Source organism: Pelophylax lessonae, assembly GCF_965119305.1.
Source record: "Pelophylax lessonae genome assembly, chromosome: 8".
Classification (NCBI taxonomy): Eukaryota; Metazoa; Chordata; class Amphibia; order Anura; family Ranidae; genus Pelophylax; species Pelophylax lessonae.
Window position 1 is genome coordinate 118,841,367 of NC_138775.1, and position 15,280 is coordinate 118,856,646.

General features: G+C 46.0%; 1 protein-coding gene across 1 annotated transcript in view; it reads left to right on the forward strand.

Moving 5' to 3' along the window:
* Positions 1–15,280, forward strand: part of IPPK (inositol-pentakisphosphate 2-kinase) — a 957,415-nt gene that overhangs the window by 577,817 nt on the left and 364,318 nt on the right. Inside the window, exon 10 of the mRNA XM_082265219.1 lies at positions 13,434–13,584. Within this exon, the coding sequence (XP_082121345.1) occupies positions 13,434–13,584 (151 nt within the window). The remainder of the gene's footprint in view (positions 1–13,433; positions 13,585–15,280) is intronic.

The following is a 15,280-nucleotide window of genomic DNA, read 5'->3' on the forward strand; positions in this document are numbered from 1 at the left end:
GCATATAGATGGTATTTGACCCCAGTCAGACTGGCATTAATGTACCCTGGCACTTCCAAATCATGTTGGAGACATTGTGGCCAACCGGGTGGTCTGCTACACATACTGTGGCACTGTAGGTCCGTACTAAGTTTCTGACGTTCAGTGTTTAAACTGGTTGCAAATGCCACAGGGTGTATCCTACAGCCCACATCAGCTTTAGCCTTATTGGGCCTTACAATAGAAACTGTCCCTGCCCAATTACATACTCTTATACTCAATATATTCACCGCAGCGAGACTTACTATCTATCCTAAGTTGGTGGAAGTCAGACAAAGCCCCTGCTCTTGCAGAGGTCATGTCTCGAGTACACCTACAATGTTCTCATGAGTACAGTGGGGATCGAAAGTTTGGGCACCCCAGGTAAAATTTTGTATTAATGTGCATAAAGAAGCCAAGGAAAGATGGAAAAATATCCAAAAGGCATCAAATTACAGATTAGACATTCTTATAATATGTCAACAAAAGTGAGAGTTTATTTCCATCACTGACACTTTCAAAAGTTTGGGCACCCTGCAGAATTTATAGCATGCACTGCCCCCTTTGCAAGGCTGAGACCTGCCAGTGTCATGGATTGTTCTCAATCATCGTCTGGGAAGACCAGGTGATGTCAATCTCAAAGGTTTTAAATGCCCAGACTCCTCTGACCTTGCCCCAACAATCAACACCATGGGATCTTCTAAGCAGCTGTCTAGAAAACTGAAACTGAAAATAGTTGACGCCCACAAAGCTGGAGAAGGCTATAAGAAGATAGCAAAGCGTTTTCAGATGTCAATATCCTCTGTTCGGAATGTAATTAAGAAATGGCAGTCATGGGGGCGGAGCCGGCTAGCGAGGCAGATGGAAGCGTGAGCGAGCAGCTCCTCGCTAAACAGGCAGATCGGAGCACATACGACGGAGAGGGTCACTCCACGATCGCCCAGAATTACAGCGGACACTCCCTGGCTCCTTCAGAACATGTCGCACAAGCAAAAAGACCGCAGCAGACCCGGTAAGATGAGTGATTTCTTCTCACCTCACACCAGGCCGCCCAGCCAAGATGGCGCCGGCCCGCCACGAGCGTCCAGCACTAGATCTCTGACACAGCAGCCTGCACTCTCGGCTCAGAGGGGACCCTCCCCTTGCACTCCCAGCACTCATCGGCTTCCACCTCACAGTCCAACAGCCCTGTAAAGACTAAACAAAAGACGTCTCATGCGCTGTCTTCCCCTCATCACAGCATGTCTGTGGATGACACCCTGGAGTTCCAGGACACACTGGCAACCATCCCTGCGGGGGATCAACCCGTGGTGGCTTCTATGTTCAAAGAAGTTATGCTCTCCCTACGATCAGCTATTCATTCAGACATGCTGCAACTGGTATCACAGTGTAACTCAGCAGTCACAGCAGTTGCCGACAGGGTCTCAACAATTGAAAATAAAATGGGGGAATTTGCAGACACCTTCAATAATATGGTGGATGCCCACAATGAGCATGATGATGAACTGGTCTGGCTCAAATCGAAGGTCGCTGACCTTGAGGATCGTTCCAGAAGGAACAATGTCAAAATCAGGGGCATACCTGAGACGGTCAAACCTCCTGAGCTTGCAGCTTTTCTTACATCCATTATGCAGGAACTCCTCCCTGACACTGCTTTGGGAGATCTGGCGGTCGATAGGATTCACAGACTTCCAAAACCCAGACAAATTTCCTAGAGATACCATAGCCAGGATTCATTTTTATACCATTAAGGAGAAACTCATGGCGAAAGTGAGAGAGGCTGTGGATCTGCCTCCCAGCATGCAGGGCCTGTCCTTCTATGTGGATCTTTCAGCACATACAATGAACCGGAGAAGGAATCTAGTGACCATAACCAAACCCCTTAGAAACCACCATATCCAGTACCGATGGAATTATCCTGCCACCGTTATCATCACTAAAGGGGATAGAGAATTCAAGGTCTCCACCCTAGATCGAGGCATTGAACTTCTGCGACAATGGGACATTCTGGAAAAGGCAGACCCTCAAGGGGATCGTGCCTCCACCTGGGGCCCCGAGCCCCCGCCATCGAATGGATCTATATGACTTCCAGGGACGCTTTGGCTCCTTTGGAGTTGACCCTCTCTCTGTTCTAACGTTCTACCCTACTAGCTCCGACAGTTCTGTTCGGCTGCAAATGATTATTTTGTTCTGTACCATCCCAAGTTCCCCGAATTAGCGGTATTAACACTGCTCAGATTTCCATTTGGATATCGCCTACTTTTTAACAGTTTGGAACAGGCCGAGAACCTGTTCCTATTCAAAGTTCGCAACTGTATCTTAGCAGGGCCCTGAGTGTGAAGTGCTCTACGCTGGATTATCGTATACTTTACCCCTGCTGTTTTGCTTTCTTTTGTTTTTCTTTTTATCTCCCTTGTTCCCACCCAGTTGTGACCCACAGCAGCAGATAGCGGACTCTGCAGTGCCTCAAGCTTACCACCTGGAATCTCCAGCACCTCCGAGACATCTACTGGATCATCCCTATCATCGCCACTCCAGGCACAACGGACTGGGGTAGGATATCTTAACCATAGACTTTTGGTGCCTTTAGTTGTTGGATCGAATTCCCACCCTTCACATCATACCATGGCGTTCAAGTTGACCTCTCTAAATGTTCGTGGCTTGAACAGCCCGTTTAAGCGACACATGCTATGGCGAGAAATCAAATCTCAGAAATGTGATGTTGTACTACTTCAGGAGACTCACTTTTGTGCAATGGCACACCCCAAGCTGACCAATAAGCAATTTCCAAACATCTACTTTGCCAACGGCCCCAAAAAGAAAGAGGGTGTGGCTATCTTGGTTAAAGACTCTGTACCATACAAATACCACTCTCATATCTCGGACCCGGAAAAAGAAAATATGTTATTTAAGGCGCTCACAGGGGGTGCTGCTCTCTATTGTGGCTGCTAGTAGAGGCAAATGGTCAGGCGGGGTACAGGCAGGACACTGGTACTTGGAACAGTGGTCAGCTGGAATAGCCTTGGGGGAGGGGGGGGAACAAAAAGTAGGACTCAGATGCCTGGAGGCAGAGAGTGTTAGGCTGACCAGGGGTGTGAGGGGGGGAGGAGGGAGGGGGGGTCCGGGTGTGGACGATCCTCTGTTCAGTGGGTGGGTGAGGATGGGTTGCACTCAAGGCTGCTCTCCGGGTGAGCGAAGCAGCTCAATGTTAGGCATAGAGGAAAGGGGGAAAAAAGCGCCAGTAGAGTGCAGTTTATTTTAAAAAAGAAGGAAGTTTATTAAAAATAAGTATAAAGGAGCAGGTGACTCGATACTGGACTCACTTCAGTGCAGTCACTGTGGTGCCCTCCCTGGTGTAGGTCAGAAGCTCGGTGCCTGCTCTGGGTCCTGATGCGGTCCAATCGTCCGGGAGAAGTCCGGGGTTTCTCAGGCGACTTCCGGGTCGGATCGGCATAGGAGATGTGGAGCGTGTTGGAGGCTTCTTCCGGCTGCGTCTGACGTCACAGGGTGTCTGGGCTTAGGTGGGCGTATCCGGGCGTCACAACATGTTTCGGAGCATGCGCAACATGCCGGTGGCGGGCATGCGCACTCCTTTGTCAAGTGTCCGGATGGGAGGACGTGCAGGGAATTATATAGGAAGCTGGGGGCGTCATTAAGGAATAAAAGCGGCAACGGACAAAAAGGTCTTAAAGCGGCAATGTTCATAGGAGACACAGGGGAAAAGAATCATGTATACGATAACACATAAATATGTGTAATGTCCAAATGTCTTTTTGGCAAAGTTGACCAAGCGGTCCGGGGGCAATTTACAGGAACAGAATAAAAACATTTGATACTAATACAATAATTGTTCTAATAATCATTGTCTAGTCCTTGTACTAATAGATATGCTTTTTAACGTTTCCTTATTGTATTGAACTGTATTGTATTGCACTGAAGTGAGTCCAGTATCGAGTCACCTGCTCCTTTATACTTATTTTTAATAAACTTCCTTCTTTTTTAAAATAAACTGCACTCTACTGGCGCTTTTTTCCCCCTTTCCTCTATATCTCGGACCCGGAGGGGAGATATTTACTACTACACTGTGAGATCAATAACGTTGAATACTCCATACTCAATATCTATGCTCCAAATGTAAGACAGTTGTCATATCTCACCAAACTGTGGAAACGCCTCCAACCCGACATTAGAGGACATGTGATCTTGGGGGGAGACATGAACTTGGTTGCTAATGTCTGCCAGGACATCTCCACTGCTGCCCAGACGAGTCCCCGTAGATCGGACCTTTCTAACTTCTTACTGTCTACGGGCCTGCAGGATGTATGGAGATGTCACCACTCTACGGAGCGGGATTACTCCTTCTTTTCAAAGGTTCATGCCTCCTACTCCAGAATTGATATGTTTTTCACAGACAAATTTGTGCTCCAAAAAATTGTGGACTCGTCCATTGGGCAGATCACTTGGTCGGACCACGCCCCGGTATCTATTACTGTTGGCCCCAGGATATTTTCCACAGGGGCTAATAGATGGAAAAAGGACACAGGTGTTTTTTGTGATTCAGGATCTTCGTCCGAGGTCCTTGCGGCCTTGGAGGAATTTTTCCGAATTAATGAGTGTGGGGAGGTGTGTCCGGTAACTGTTTGGAATGCCCACAAGGCTTTTATGCGTGGTTTCCTTATGTCTAAAAGTGCAGCGTAGAGGAGGCAGCGTTTGGATGATCTTCTTGGTAAGATCCAAAATTTAGAAATGGCTAACAAACGTACCCCACTCCCGGACGTGAGTATCCAACTTTCCAATGCACAACATGAACTCCGTATGCTTTTAATTGGTCAGCATCAGGCCCGTGTACGTAAACTTAAGGCCAACTCCTACGCACACGGCAACAAGGCTGGTAAGTTGTTAGCCACCCAACTGAAGAACACACAGGCCCGGCAACGTATACCCAATTTGACACACCATTCCACAAAGCAATCCTTGACTAACCCCAAGGATATTGCCGACGCCTTTAGCAATTATTATGGTGAGTTGTACAATCTACAAGACGATTTATCCACCCCCCAACCGTCCTCGGAGGACATTGACAAATTTTTAGCTTTGATCTCTCTACCCACACTGAGTCCCACAGATTTAGCAGAACTAAACCTACCAATCACAGACACTGAAATTAGTAAAGTTATCCAATCTTTACCCCTCAATAAAGCTCCTGGCCCTGATGGGTTTTCGTCAGAGTACTATAAGCGTTATGTGCACATCCTGACTCCAAGACTCCGGGAGGTATTTCGGAGGGCTGCCTCGTCTGCCTCCTTCCCCCCTGAAATGCTAGAAGCTACTGTGGTAACGCTCCCTAAGCCGGGGAAGCCCCCGGATTGTGCGAAGAATTTCAGACCCATTTCCTTGCTAAACGTGGATCTGAAGGTCTACGCAAAAATACTAGCTAATAGAATCTCGAAATTCCTACCTGGCCTTATCAACCAAGATCAAGTGGGGTTTGTCATGGGCCGGCAGGCCACCGACGCTGCCAGAAGAATGTTAAATCTCATCCACCATGCCGAATCCACTAAGACGCCTACAGTGTTCCTGTCCCTTGACGCCGAAAAGGCCTTTGACAGGATACACTGGGGATATTTGCGTAAAGTACTGCATGGTGGGTGAGATTTTGGACGCGGTGTTGGCTCTTTACACCGCACCTTCAGCATATGTTTTCACGGAAGGTCTGTTCTCCACTAAATTCAATATAAACAATGGCACTCGCCAGGGATGCCCACTGTCCCCATTGGTGTTTGCTTTGTTGATGGAACCCTTGGCTGAGAGGGTTAGAAGTCATCCGGAGATTAGGGGATTAGACATTAAGGGTCTTACTAATAAGATTTCGCTGTTTGCGGATGATGTGATTATGTCCATAACTTCTCCCCAGTCCTCCCTGCCAGCAATCCAAGAGGTGCTTCAGGAATTTAGTTCGGTATCTTACTATAAGGTCAATGAGACTAAGTCGAACATGCTAGGTGTTGCTATCCCCAAACATATTGCACGAGAGATTCAAGGCAAAGTCCCGTTTCAGTGGGGTGATGGACATATTGACTACTTAGGTATAAAACTCACAAGTAAGATTGGAGATCTATTCAAAACCAACTTTGCACCATTTCTAGACACCCTTACGCACGAACTAGCTAGAATCAGCAAATTCTATCTCTCCTGGTCGGGCAGGAATGCAGCGTTTAAAATGCTGACGTTCCCTAAGCTCCTGTATCTATTTAGGGCTATTCCCATCAAAATTCCTGTGACATTCTATAGGTCAGCACAATCACTGGTATCGAAATTTCTCTGGGGTGGTAAGAGACCCCGCTGCTCCCATATGCACTTGATCAAACACCCCCATGTAGGGGGCATGGGTGTTCCGGACATACGGGACTATCACATGGCTGCTGTTCTTACCCAGTCTATACATTGGTTGAAAAACACACAGCCACCTGCCTGGAAAAGACTTGAACAGGCAGTGGTGTTTCAAGGCACCCTGGCAGACCTACTACTTAGTACCCCATTTCCTAACAGCAACCATCCTAAGGGGCATCCCACTATTTCAGCCACTGTATGTGCATGGAAGTACTTCTATGCTCATGGAGCCAAGGATACCAAGAAGGTGGATATTCCTATCCCCCTGACAGCTCTATCGTTCTTATCCCCGAATCTTCACTTGGCGCACTGGTCCACATATGACCTCCATACAGTCAGAGATATCACGCACCGTCCGGAGGGATTTTCCTTCACTGGATGGTGTGCCCGCTTCCCACCTTTTTCCAAAGAATACCTTACTTTCCACAGAGTGACTACCTTAATATCCTCCATAACCTCAGTAGACATACCTATCCCAGAACCAATTTACACGTTAGGCTTCGGCAGCAACCAATAAACAAAAGGTATAGGCAAATTTTACACCTCCCTGCAGGGTAAGAGGACATTCATGAAAAGCAAGTACCACTTGAAGTGGGAAGGTGACCTAGATCAGGAATTTACGGGAGATCAGTGGACACGCTCCTATGCACTTACCTCAGCTCACACTAGATGCTCCAACTTCAGGGAAGGTTTCTTAAAAATACACATGAGGTGGTACAAGACACCATACTCCATAGCTAAGTACTACCCGGGCGTTTCCAACTTGTGTTGGAGACAGTGCGGACAGGTTGGAACCTTGCTTCATGTCCTGTGGACCTGTATCTCTTTGAGGGGTTTCTGGGCCTCTGTCGCTAAATTAATTGCGGAAGTGACAGGGATACTCAATAAGGTGGTCGTGGAACAGGCCTTACTAGGCATAAACATTGACAAATATCCTCCCCAGTTAAGGACGGTGGTCCAGAATATCCTTTTTGCTGCACGGTTGTCCATAGTCCGTAAGTGGAAATGTGAAGACACCCCGACCAGGAGGGAAGTGATTCAAATAGTGAGTGAATCGTGTGCACACGAGAAAACTTTAGCGGTTAATGCTTTTAAAATGCAACAATTTAGGGCCAGGTGGTCCGCCTGTAATGTTTATGTCCAAAAAAGTGGTCCTCTATGACTTATCATCTTTGTTGTTGTTGTCTGATTGATTCTAAGGAGACTCCACTGGGGCCATGGGCGGGTGGGGTGGAGGCGGGGCTAAGCGGGGGGGTCGCAGCAGGTTCCCTTTCGGGGCGTCCCCCTGGAGCGGCTTATGTGTATTGATTGCCGCCAGTGGCCTCTTGGCTGCACAGCCTTGCGCCCCCCCCCCCTTTTCCCTCAGAGGGTCCCGGTGATGGTTTGGATATATTGCGATGGTGTGTATTGTATAGAGTTTAACATTTTCATAGTTGCTGGATACTGTGGGTCGACCCTTTAACCCCTTAATCTTTCCCTTTTGTATGGGACTTTCAGCTGTCTACTTGTTTATCTACCTTATTGATCTAACGTTGTTTACCATGTATGTTTGCAATACAATGTTTGTAACTCATTTTATTTTTGCAAAAAATCCAAATAAAAAGATATTTAAAAAAAGAAATGGCAGTCATCAGCAACAGTATAAGTTAAAGCAAGATCTGGAAGACCAAGAAAAATATCAGACAGAACAGCTCGCAGGATTGTGAGAAAAACAATTCAAAACCCACGTTTGACTGCACAATCCCTCCAGAAAGATCTGGCAGACACTGGAGTTGTGGTACACTATTCCACTATAAAGAGATACTTGTACAAATATGGTCTTCATGGAAGAGTCATCAGAAGAAAACCTCTTCTATGTCCTCACCACAAAGATCAGCGTTTGAACTTTGCAAATGAACATATAGACAAGCCTGATGCATTTTGGAAACAAGCTCTGTGGACCGATAAGGTTAAAATTGAACATTTTGGCTGGAATGAGCAAAGGTACGTTTGGAGAAGGGGTACAGAATTTAATGAAAAGAATGGGGGTGGATCAATCATGCTTTGGGGTTGTATTGCAGCCAGTGACAAAGGGAACATCTCACGAGTAGAAGGAAAAATGGATTCAATAAAATTTTAGCAAATTTTGGATGGTAACTTGATCCTAAACACATCTGGAAATCCACGGGGGATTACATCAAGAGGCGTAAACTGAAGGTTTTGCCATGGCCTTCACAATCTCCTGACCTCAACAAATTGAAAATCTATGGATAGACCTTAAAAGAGCAGTGCGTGACAGACAGCCCAGAAATCTCAAAGAACTGGAAGACTTTTGTAAGGAAGAATGGGCAAAGATACCTCCAACAAGAATTGAAAGACTCTTGACTGGCTACAAAAAACGTTTACAAGCTGCGATACTTGCCAAAGGGGGCAGTACAAGATATTAACTCTGCAGGGTGCCCAAACTTTTGCAGACACCATTTTTTTGTTTTCTGTTATTTTAAAAGTGTAAATGATGGAAATAAAATTTAACTTTTGTTGACATATTATAAGAATGTCTAATCTGTAATTTGATGCCTTTTGGAGATTTTTCCATCTTTCCTTAGCTTCTTTATGCACATTAATGCAAATTTTTACCTGGGATGCCCAAACTTTCGATCCCCACTATATGCATTCGCGAAAGCAAATGGATTCAGAAGTTCATTTCAACACCATTGGAATCCTTGGATAACAAAATATAAACTATTAACACCTCTTGAGACTTTTTTCAATAGTGGTGGTAGCGCAGACTCTTACCAATAGGCAAATGCGGTTTTCTTATGTATTCCCCCACCCCTCCCCCCTTATTTTCCTTTTTTTATTTCATGAGAGGTGACCTCATGTTCTGATGGGACAATGATTAAGGAATACATATTGAAGATGGTGTGCGGGAGAGGGCCAGTGGTTGAGCAGTAGTCCTCGAAAATCATCTTTCAACAGAAAAAAGGGGATGACGGACCCAGAGAATTAAAGTGTTGGAGTTGAAGTGCTTGCCAAGAGTTCAGCTTGTATCTCCCCTGAGGGTCAGTCAAATGATGGAATGAAGGCCATGTCTTTATTTCGAAAAAATGGGAGGCTTGAGAGCATCCCGTTCCATTGAGGGGAACATCCCCAGCTCGCAACCTGGGGGTAAATCCAAATTTTCCAATATGGGGAATAGCGGGGAGCAATTGAAGGAAACATCAGGGTTGCGGAAAATCCTGTTGCAAATTTGAACAGTTGGACCTATGAGAGGGTGAGACTTGAGGGAGTTAGGGAGGACCTCGTAACACCAGGGTGCTCTGCCTAATAGAATAAGGCTACTGTTCTATAGACGTCCACAATTTAACTGACCATGTGTACAGCAATCAATTAGTCTGCTCAGGTGAGCTGCATAGTAATATTTGGTAGAGTCCAGAATAGCAACACCGCCTCAAAATTTAGGTAAGGTCAAAAGCTTTCTACTGAGCCTAGGGCGTTTACTGGCCCAAATGAATTTGGTAAAAAGAGCATTGACTTGTTTGAAGAAGGGTAAGGGGATAGAGGTTGGTAACGTTTGAAAGAGGAAAAGGAACTTCGGTAGAACACTCATCTTATGAATATTGCAGCATCCAAACCAGGAATGTAAACCCGGGCTACAACCATCCAAAAGAGCGTGCACCGTTCTCACCAAAGGGGGAAGTTCAGGTGGAAAACCTCCTTGAAGCTGCTGTGCTATGTCTACATTTGACGTGATGAATATTAAAAATGATTGTGTAAATAACTAGGGTACATCTCAGTGCTGTATACAGTAGAAACTATTCAGCCACACAGTACAGTATTGAATAGCAGCCACTAATCAACCATTGCAAACATACTGTAAACTGTGCTGTAACCAAGATGGTCCAGGTGCTTTAACCTTGTTTCCCCTTAATTTGGAATGACTCGCTAAATTTAGCTGACCTTTAAATCATAAAAGGTCTTATTGCGCTTTCGCCAAAGGGCAATTCACATTAATGCGTTAACAAAGTAAGGCTAGGTCACACCTGTGTAACCGTGCGGGCAGCGGTTTGCACAGGCATGAGAGCCCGTTAATTTGAATAGGCCGCCCTGCCTCGCAACATGCAGGAAAGAAGTCCCTGCACTAGTTTTGAATTTGCAGCCTGCACGGGAACCAAGGTTCCCAGTGCGGGTGCGATTTCCAGTGTGGGTAGCATGCCATTAGAATTAATGGCACCTGCCCACGGGTCCCGTGTTTTGCTGTTTAGTTGGTTGCAGCTGTAGGAATTTGTGCGGGTCCCACAGTGGCACCACCCACACAGGTGTGAACCTAGCCTAAGGTCCCCTCCAAAATCCATACCAAACCCTTATCTGAGCATGCAAGTCCAGAAGGAGGGGGGTGACAAGCAAGCACCCCCCCCTGGACCATGCCAGGCCACATTCCCTCAATATAAAGGGGATGGGTGCTTTGGGGCAGAGAGGCTCTATGCCCCCACCCCAAAGTACCTAGTCCCCATAGTGATGGGGACAAGGGCCTCTTCTTGACAACCCTTGGGCAGTGGTTGTGGGGGTCTGTGGGTAGGGGGCTTTTTGGAATCTCGAAGCTACCATTAACAAAGAGGCCCCCAGATCCCGCCCCCCTCTAACAAGACAGTTTTTGACAAGTCCTTTATTAAAAATGTAGAGTGTCCCCCGTCGTACCTCCCAAGGTGTCTTATTTCTCCGGTTCTGCCACCACTGTCTTGCGGTTTTCTTCCTCCAGTCTTTTCCCTGATGTCTTCTCTCCCCGGTGCTCACTTCTCCCTGATGTCTTCTCCCTCGTCTTCTACCGCCGCTAACCCAATAAAAAGATCCTCCTCCCGATGCTTGCTCCAATTGTTGTCCGCTCCATTATCGTTTTTGTTGGCGTGCTAAAAGTCGAATCAGTTAAGATTATGATCCGACTTGGATGTGACTTACATTCAAATCAATTGGCTGAAATCCTGGCCAAGTCAGACCAAAATAGTGCAGGAAGCTTTTTCAAAGTCTGACCGGTTACGAAGGCTCTCGTAGGGAACCGTTGATTTTGACATGTCATGCGACTTGTGCTCTCAAAGTTGGAATGTATGTCGGACCAGTTTGAACTGGCCCTTAGAAAGAAGTTTATTTTTACTGTCAACATTTTCCTTTTTATTAAAGTGATTGTAAAGATTTTTTTTATTTAACAAATATGCTACACTTACCTGCTCTGTGCTATGGTTTTGCACAGAGCAGCCCCAATTCTCCTTTTAGGGGGTCCCCTACTGACACCCCTGAATCTTCCTGCCTCCCCTTGTCTTCTGAGTACCCTCCTAGCAATCTGCTTGCTGGGGGGGGTACTTGTGCAGGCTCGATCCCGAGCCACACTGTGTGCATCTGTTGACAAACACCGTGCAGCTCACCCCCCAGACCCTGCTCCCCTGTGTTGTACAAGTGCAAGGCACCGCCCCCACTGCCCATTACAGAATGGACATCAGGCCACACAAGAAAATTGCTTGTTTTTCTGTGTGGGTTAACCACCTAAACGAATTTGGCGTCCTTTTTTCCCCACAAACAGAGCTTTCTTTTGGTGGTATTTGATCACCTGTGCGATTTTTTGATCACGCGCTATAAACAAAAAAATAGCGTAAATTTTGCAAAAATAGCAATATTTTTCACATTTCTTTACATGAAATTCCCCCCCAAAAAAATGTAAAAATCACAATTTTTTAACATTTTCGGCCAATTTGTTTTATGCTACCTATGTTTGGTAAAAAAAATCGCAAAAAGCGTATTTTGATTGGTTTGTGCAAAAGTTATCGCGTTTACTAACAAAGGGAAAGATTTTTGTCATTTTTGTTGTTTTTTTTTAACGCGTAATGGCGGCGATCTGCGATTTTTTTTTTTTGCGGTACTGCGACATTGCGGCGGACAGATCGGACCCTTGACTGACATTTTTGACACTTGTGGGGTTACCAGTGACATTTCTACAGTAATCAGTGCTATACATATGCACTGTTACTGTAAAAATACACTGGCAGTGAAGGGGTTAACTTTTTTGAAAGGGAGGGGCTGTGTGTGTCCCTAGGGGCGTGCTTTCTACTGTGATTGGCTGTGGTTTCAGATGTATGGAGAGTGATCAACGGTTCTACATAGTAGAACCGTATGATCATCCTCCATACACAGGGGAGAATGAAAGGCAGCTTGTTTACACAAGCCGGCTGACTTTCTCCCTCTCCCCCGCCGATCGCAGAGTGACCGGCGGACATCGGGTCCGCCGGTCACACGCGCGGGGGGGTCCGTGACCACGCGGGAGCATGCCTCCGGGGGCGCGCGCTCGCTCCCTAGACCCTCACAAGCAAGCGACGCAGCCCTACGTCCGTTTGCCTGTGAGGGGCTGACTGCCGACGTAGATCGGCGTTAGGCAGTCGGCAAGTGGTTAATGTAAACAAGCTTTAAGAGCAAAAACACCATACAATATAGGGAGACATTCCACGTCTCTGTTGTATCCAGTTAAAGTAGTTCTAAATTACATTTTTCCCTAAAATAAGAGCTCTAAATGTACTTGCTCTGTGCAGTGATATTGTACACAGTGGTCCCTTACCTTCTCCTTAGCAGTTTCCTGCCAGCACTCTTCACTTCTCCAAGTGCTATGGGACACCCATGTGGGCATGCGCCTCATCAGGGTTGTGTGCATCCATAGATAAAGGTGACATGGGCACGCTCCCACCCCTGCTCCCTCCTCACAGGATTTTGCTGACAGCAGCAGTAGTCCATGGCTCCCACTGTTCTCAGCATGTCCCACCATGTGAGAGTAAGAAGAGAGAGCAGTGCTGCTGGATTTGGCACAGTGGTGGATCTGTAAGTGTTTGGGGGGATGGTGGTGGTACATATTTTACCCTAATGGATGAAATTTAATAAAAAGATGCACTAAAAATGATTTAACTTTAAAACCATTTTGTAACATCTCGACGGTGTTGTGTGTGTATACTGGGTATGTATATATTAATAAGGTATTTTGTATACTGAGGAGATTGAATGCTGTTTAACAGGTAAACACAAAGCAGAGACCACAGGATTACCTAAAGGCTGTATTTTATACAAGACCCTCCAGACCCAGATGCTAGACATGTTGGACATTGAAGGACTGTATCCACTCTACAGAAGGGTAGAGAAATACCTGGAAGAATGTCCAGAGGAAAGGTAAGATTTATTATTATTTTTTTTCTTCAATTGTACACGGTTACTGCAATATCTATGCTTGTATTGTGTAGAATTTTAAAATGTTTCACAAAGGTATTTAACTGGTAATGGACCAATTTAAAGCAAAATATCTCAGGGGTTGGTGAGACATGCACTTAAAGTTCTTATGCCTTTAGCCAATGTCACTGGGTTGGCTTATAATAAAAGTAAATTAAAGGGTTAGCTCAACTGTGCCAAGAAACTGTCTATGCTGATACTGTTTGTAGATAAAACAAACTCCGCAGGTAACCCAGATAGTCAGACCTAACTGAATTATGCTTGAGGCACACATCTGATTGATGCTCCACATCTGATTGATCTCCTTTTATGGCTTTGCCCTAAGGACAATAGAGACCTCATGAGCACCACATTATCACACTTTCTCTGGGATGTGGCTTGTAAAACTCACTCTTTATAATATCCACGCGCCTGTGGCTGTCCTTTTTACTAACCCACTGTTTCTTCCTCGCCAATCCCCTTAACAATTCTGTTGGTGGATAAATAATGACTTGTATAAGATAGGACATTTTATAGGTCATAGGTGAGGTAAACCTGATGAATAGAGTTGGGCCGAACACACCCCTCTGCCTGTTTGGTTCGCACCAGAACTGTGACCCCTATTAAAGTCTATGGGACCTGAACCTGAAAAATCAAAAGTCTCCCAAAGGGTATGGGGACCCGGTTACTGCCCTGGGGACATGTAGCGATGCAAAAATATATATTTTAAAAGATCTTTTTTAAGGTGCAGTGATTTTAATGATGATTAAAGTGAAACCATAAAAATGAAAAATTGCTTAAAATATACAGTGCATTCAGAAAGTATTCACATCGCTTCTCTATCGTCTATTGACAGACACAGCTCTTATGCTTCTTATACCATTGGGTTATGATGCCCCCTACAGGAGTAGTACTAGGCAGGAATAAAACCGTTCCCCATGCCTATGGGGGCTGTCCCTATAGGCTTAACCCCACACACACACCCTGCTCTAGCATACAAGTTTGTTTCTGCCTAGTGAAAGAGTAGGACCTAGGTTTCCTGCTGGGACTTCTGTCTGTTTTTTATTCTTTTGAGACTATTTTGTTTTATTTTCTTTACTCACTTCTGCTAGTTAGTGTGAACTACAAGTAATTGCCAGCTGAGGTTTTACACTGGATGATCTAGATCCTTAAGGTCTCCCAGCCTGGCCTACGAGCATGAGCAGGTTATAGTCCCGCATTAGCCCCGTTTTAGATGGGGACGAGCCTTCGAGTGGATGTCTCACTGGGACGCAGCGACCTAGAACGCCCTGAGTCACAGCGTACCTCTCAGCTGGCAGCACCCCCACTTCGGGTGGGAAGTGGTCTGTCCGTAGCGGAGCCCACCTGGTCCATGGTATGGTGAGTAAATGCAGCCCCCCCATATCCCTTAGTGGTCTTTGGGGGGACGTGGGCCCACTCCTGGCAATGATAGGACCTAGTACTTCCTAAAAGATCCCCCTGGCCTGTCAGGATACCTGGCCCTGTGCCCTGCCCTTATTGCAGCTTTCACCGGGGTGGGGGGGGGGGGTTGAAAATAGTACCTTTTCCTGCTGGGTCTTGTAGTGGGCATAGGAGAATTTTTCCCCATTGACTTGCATGGTGCAGCCATTTTCCCTGTGCTTCCCGTTGATTTTCGTTG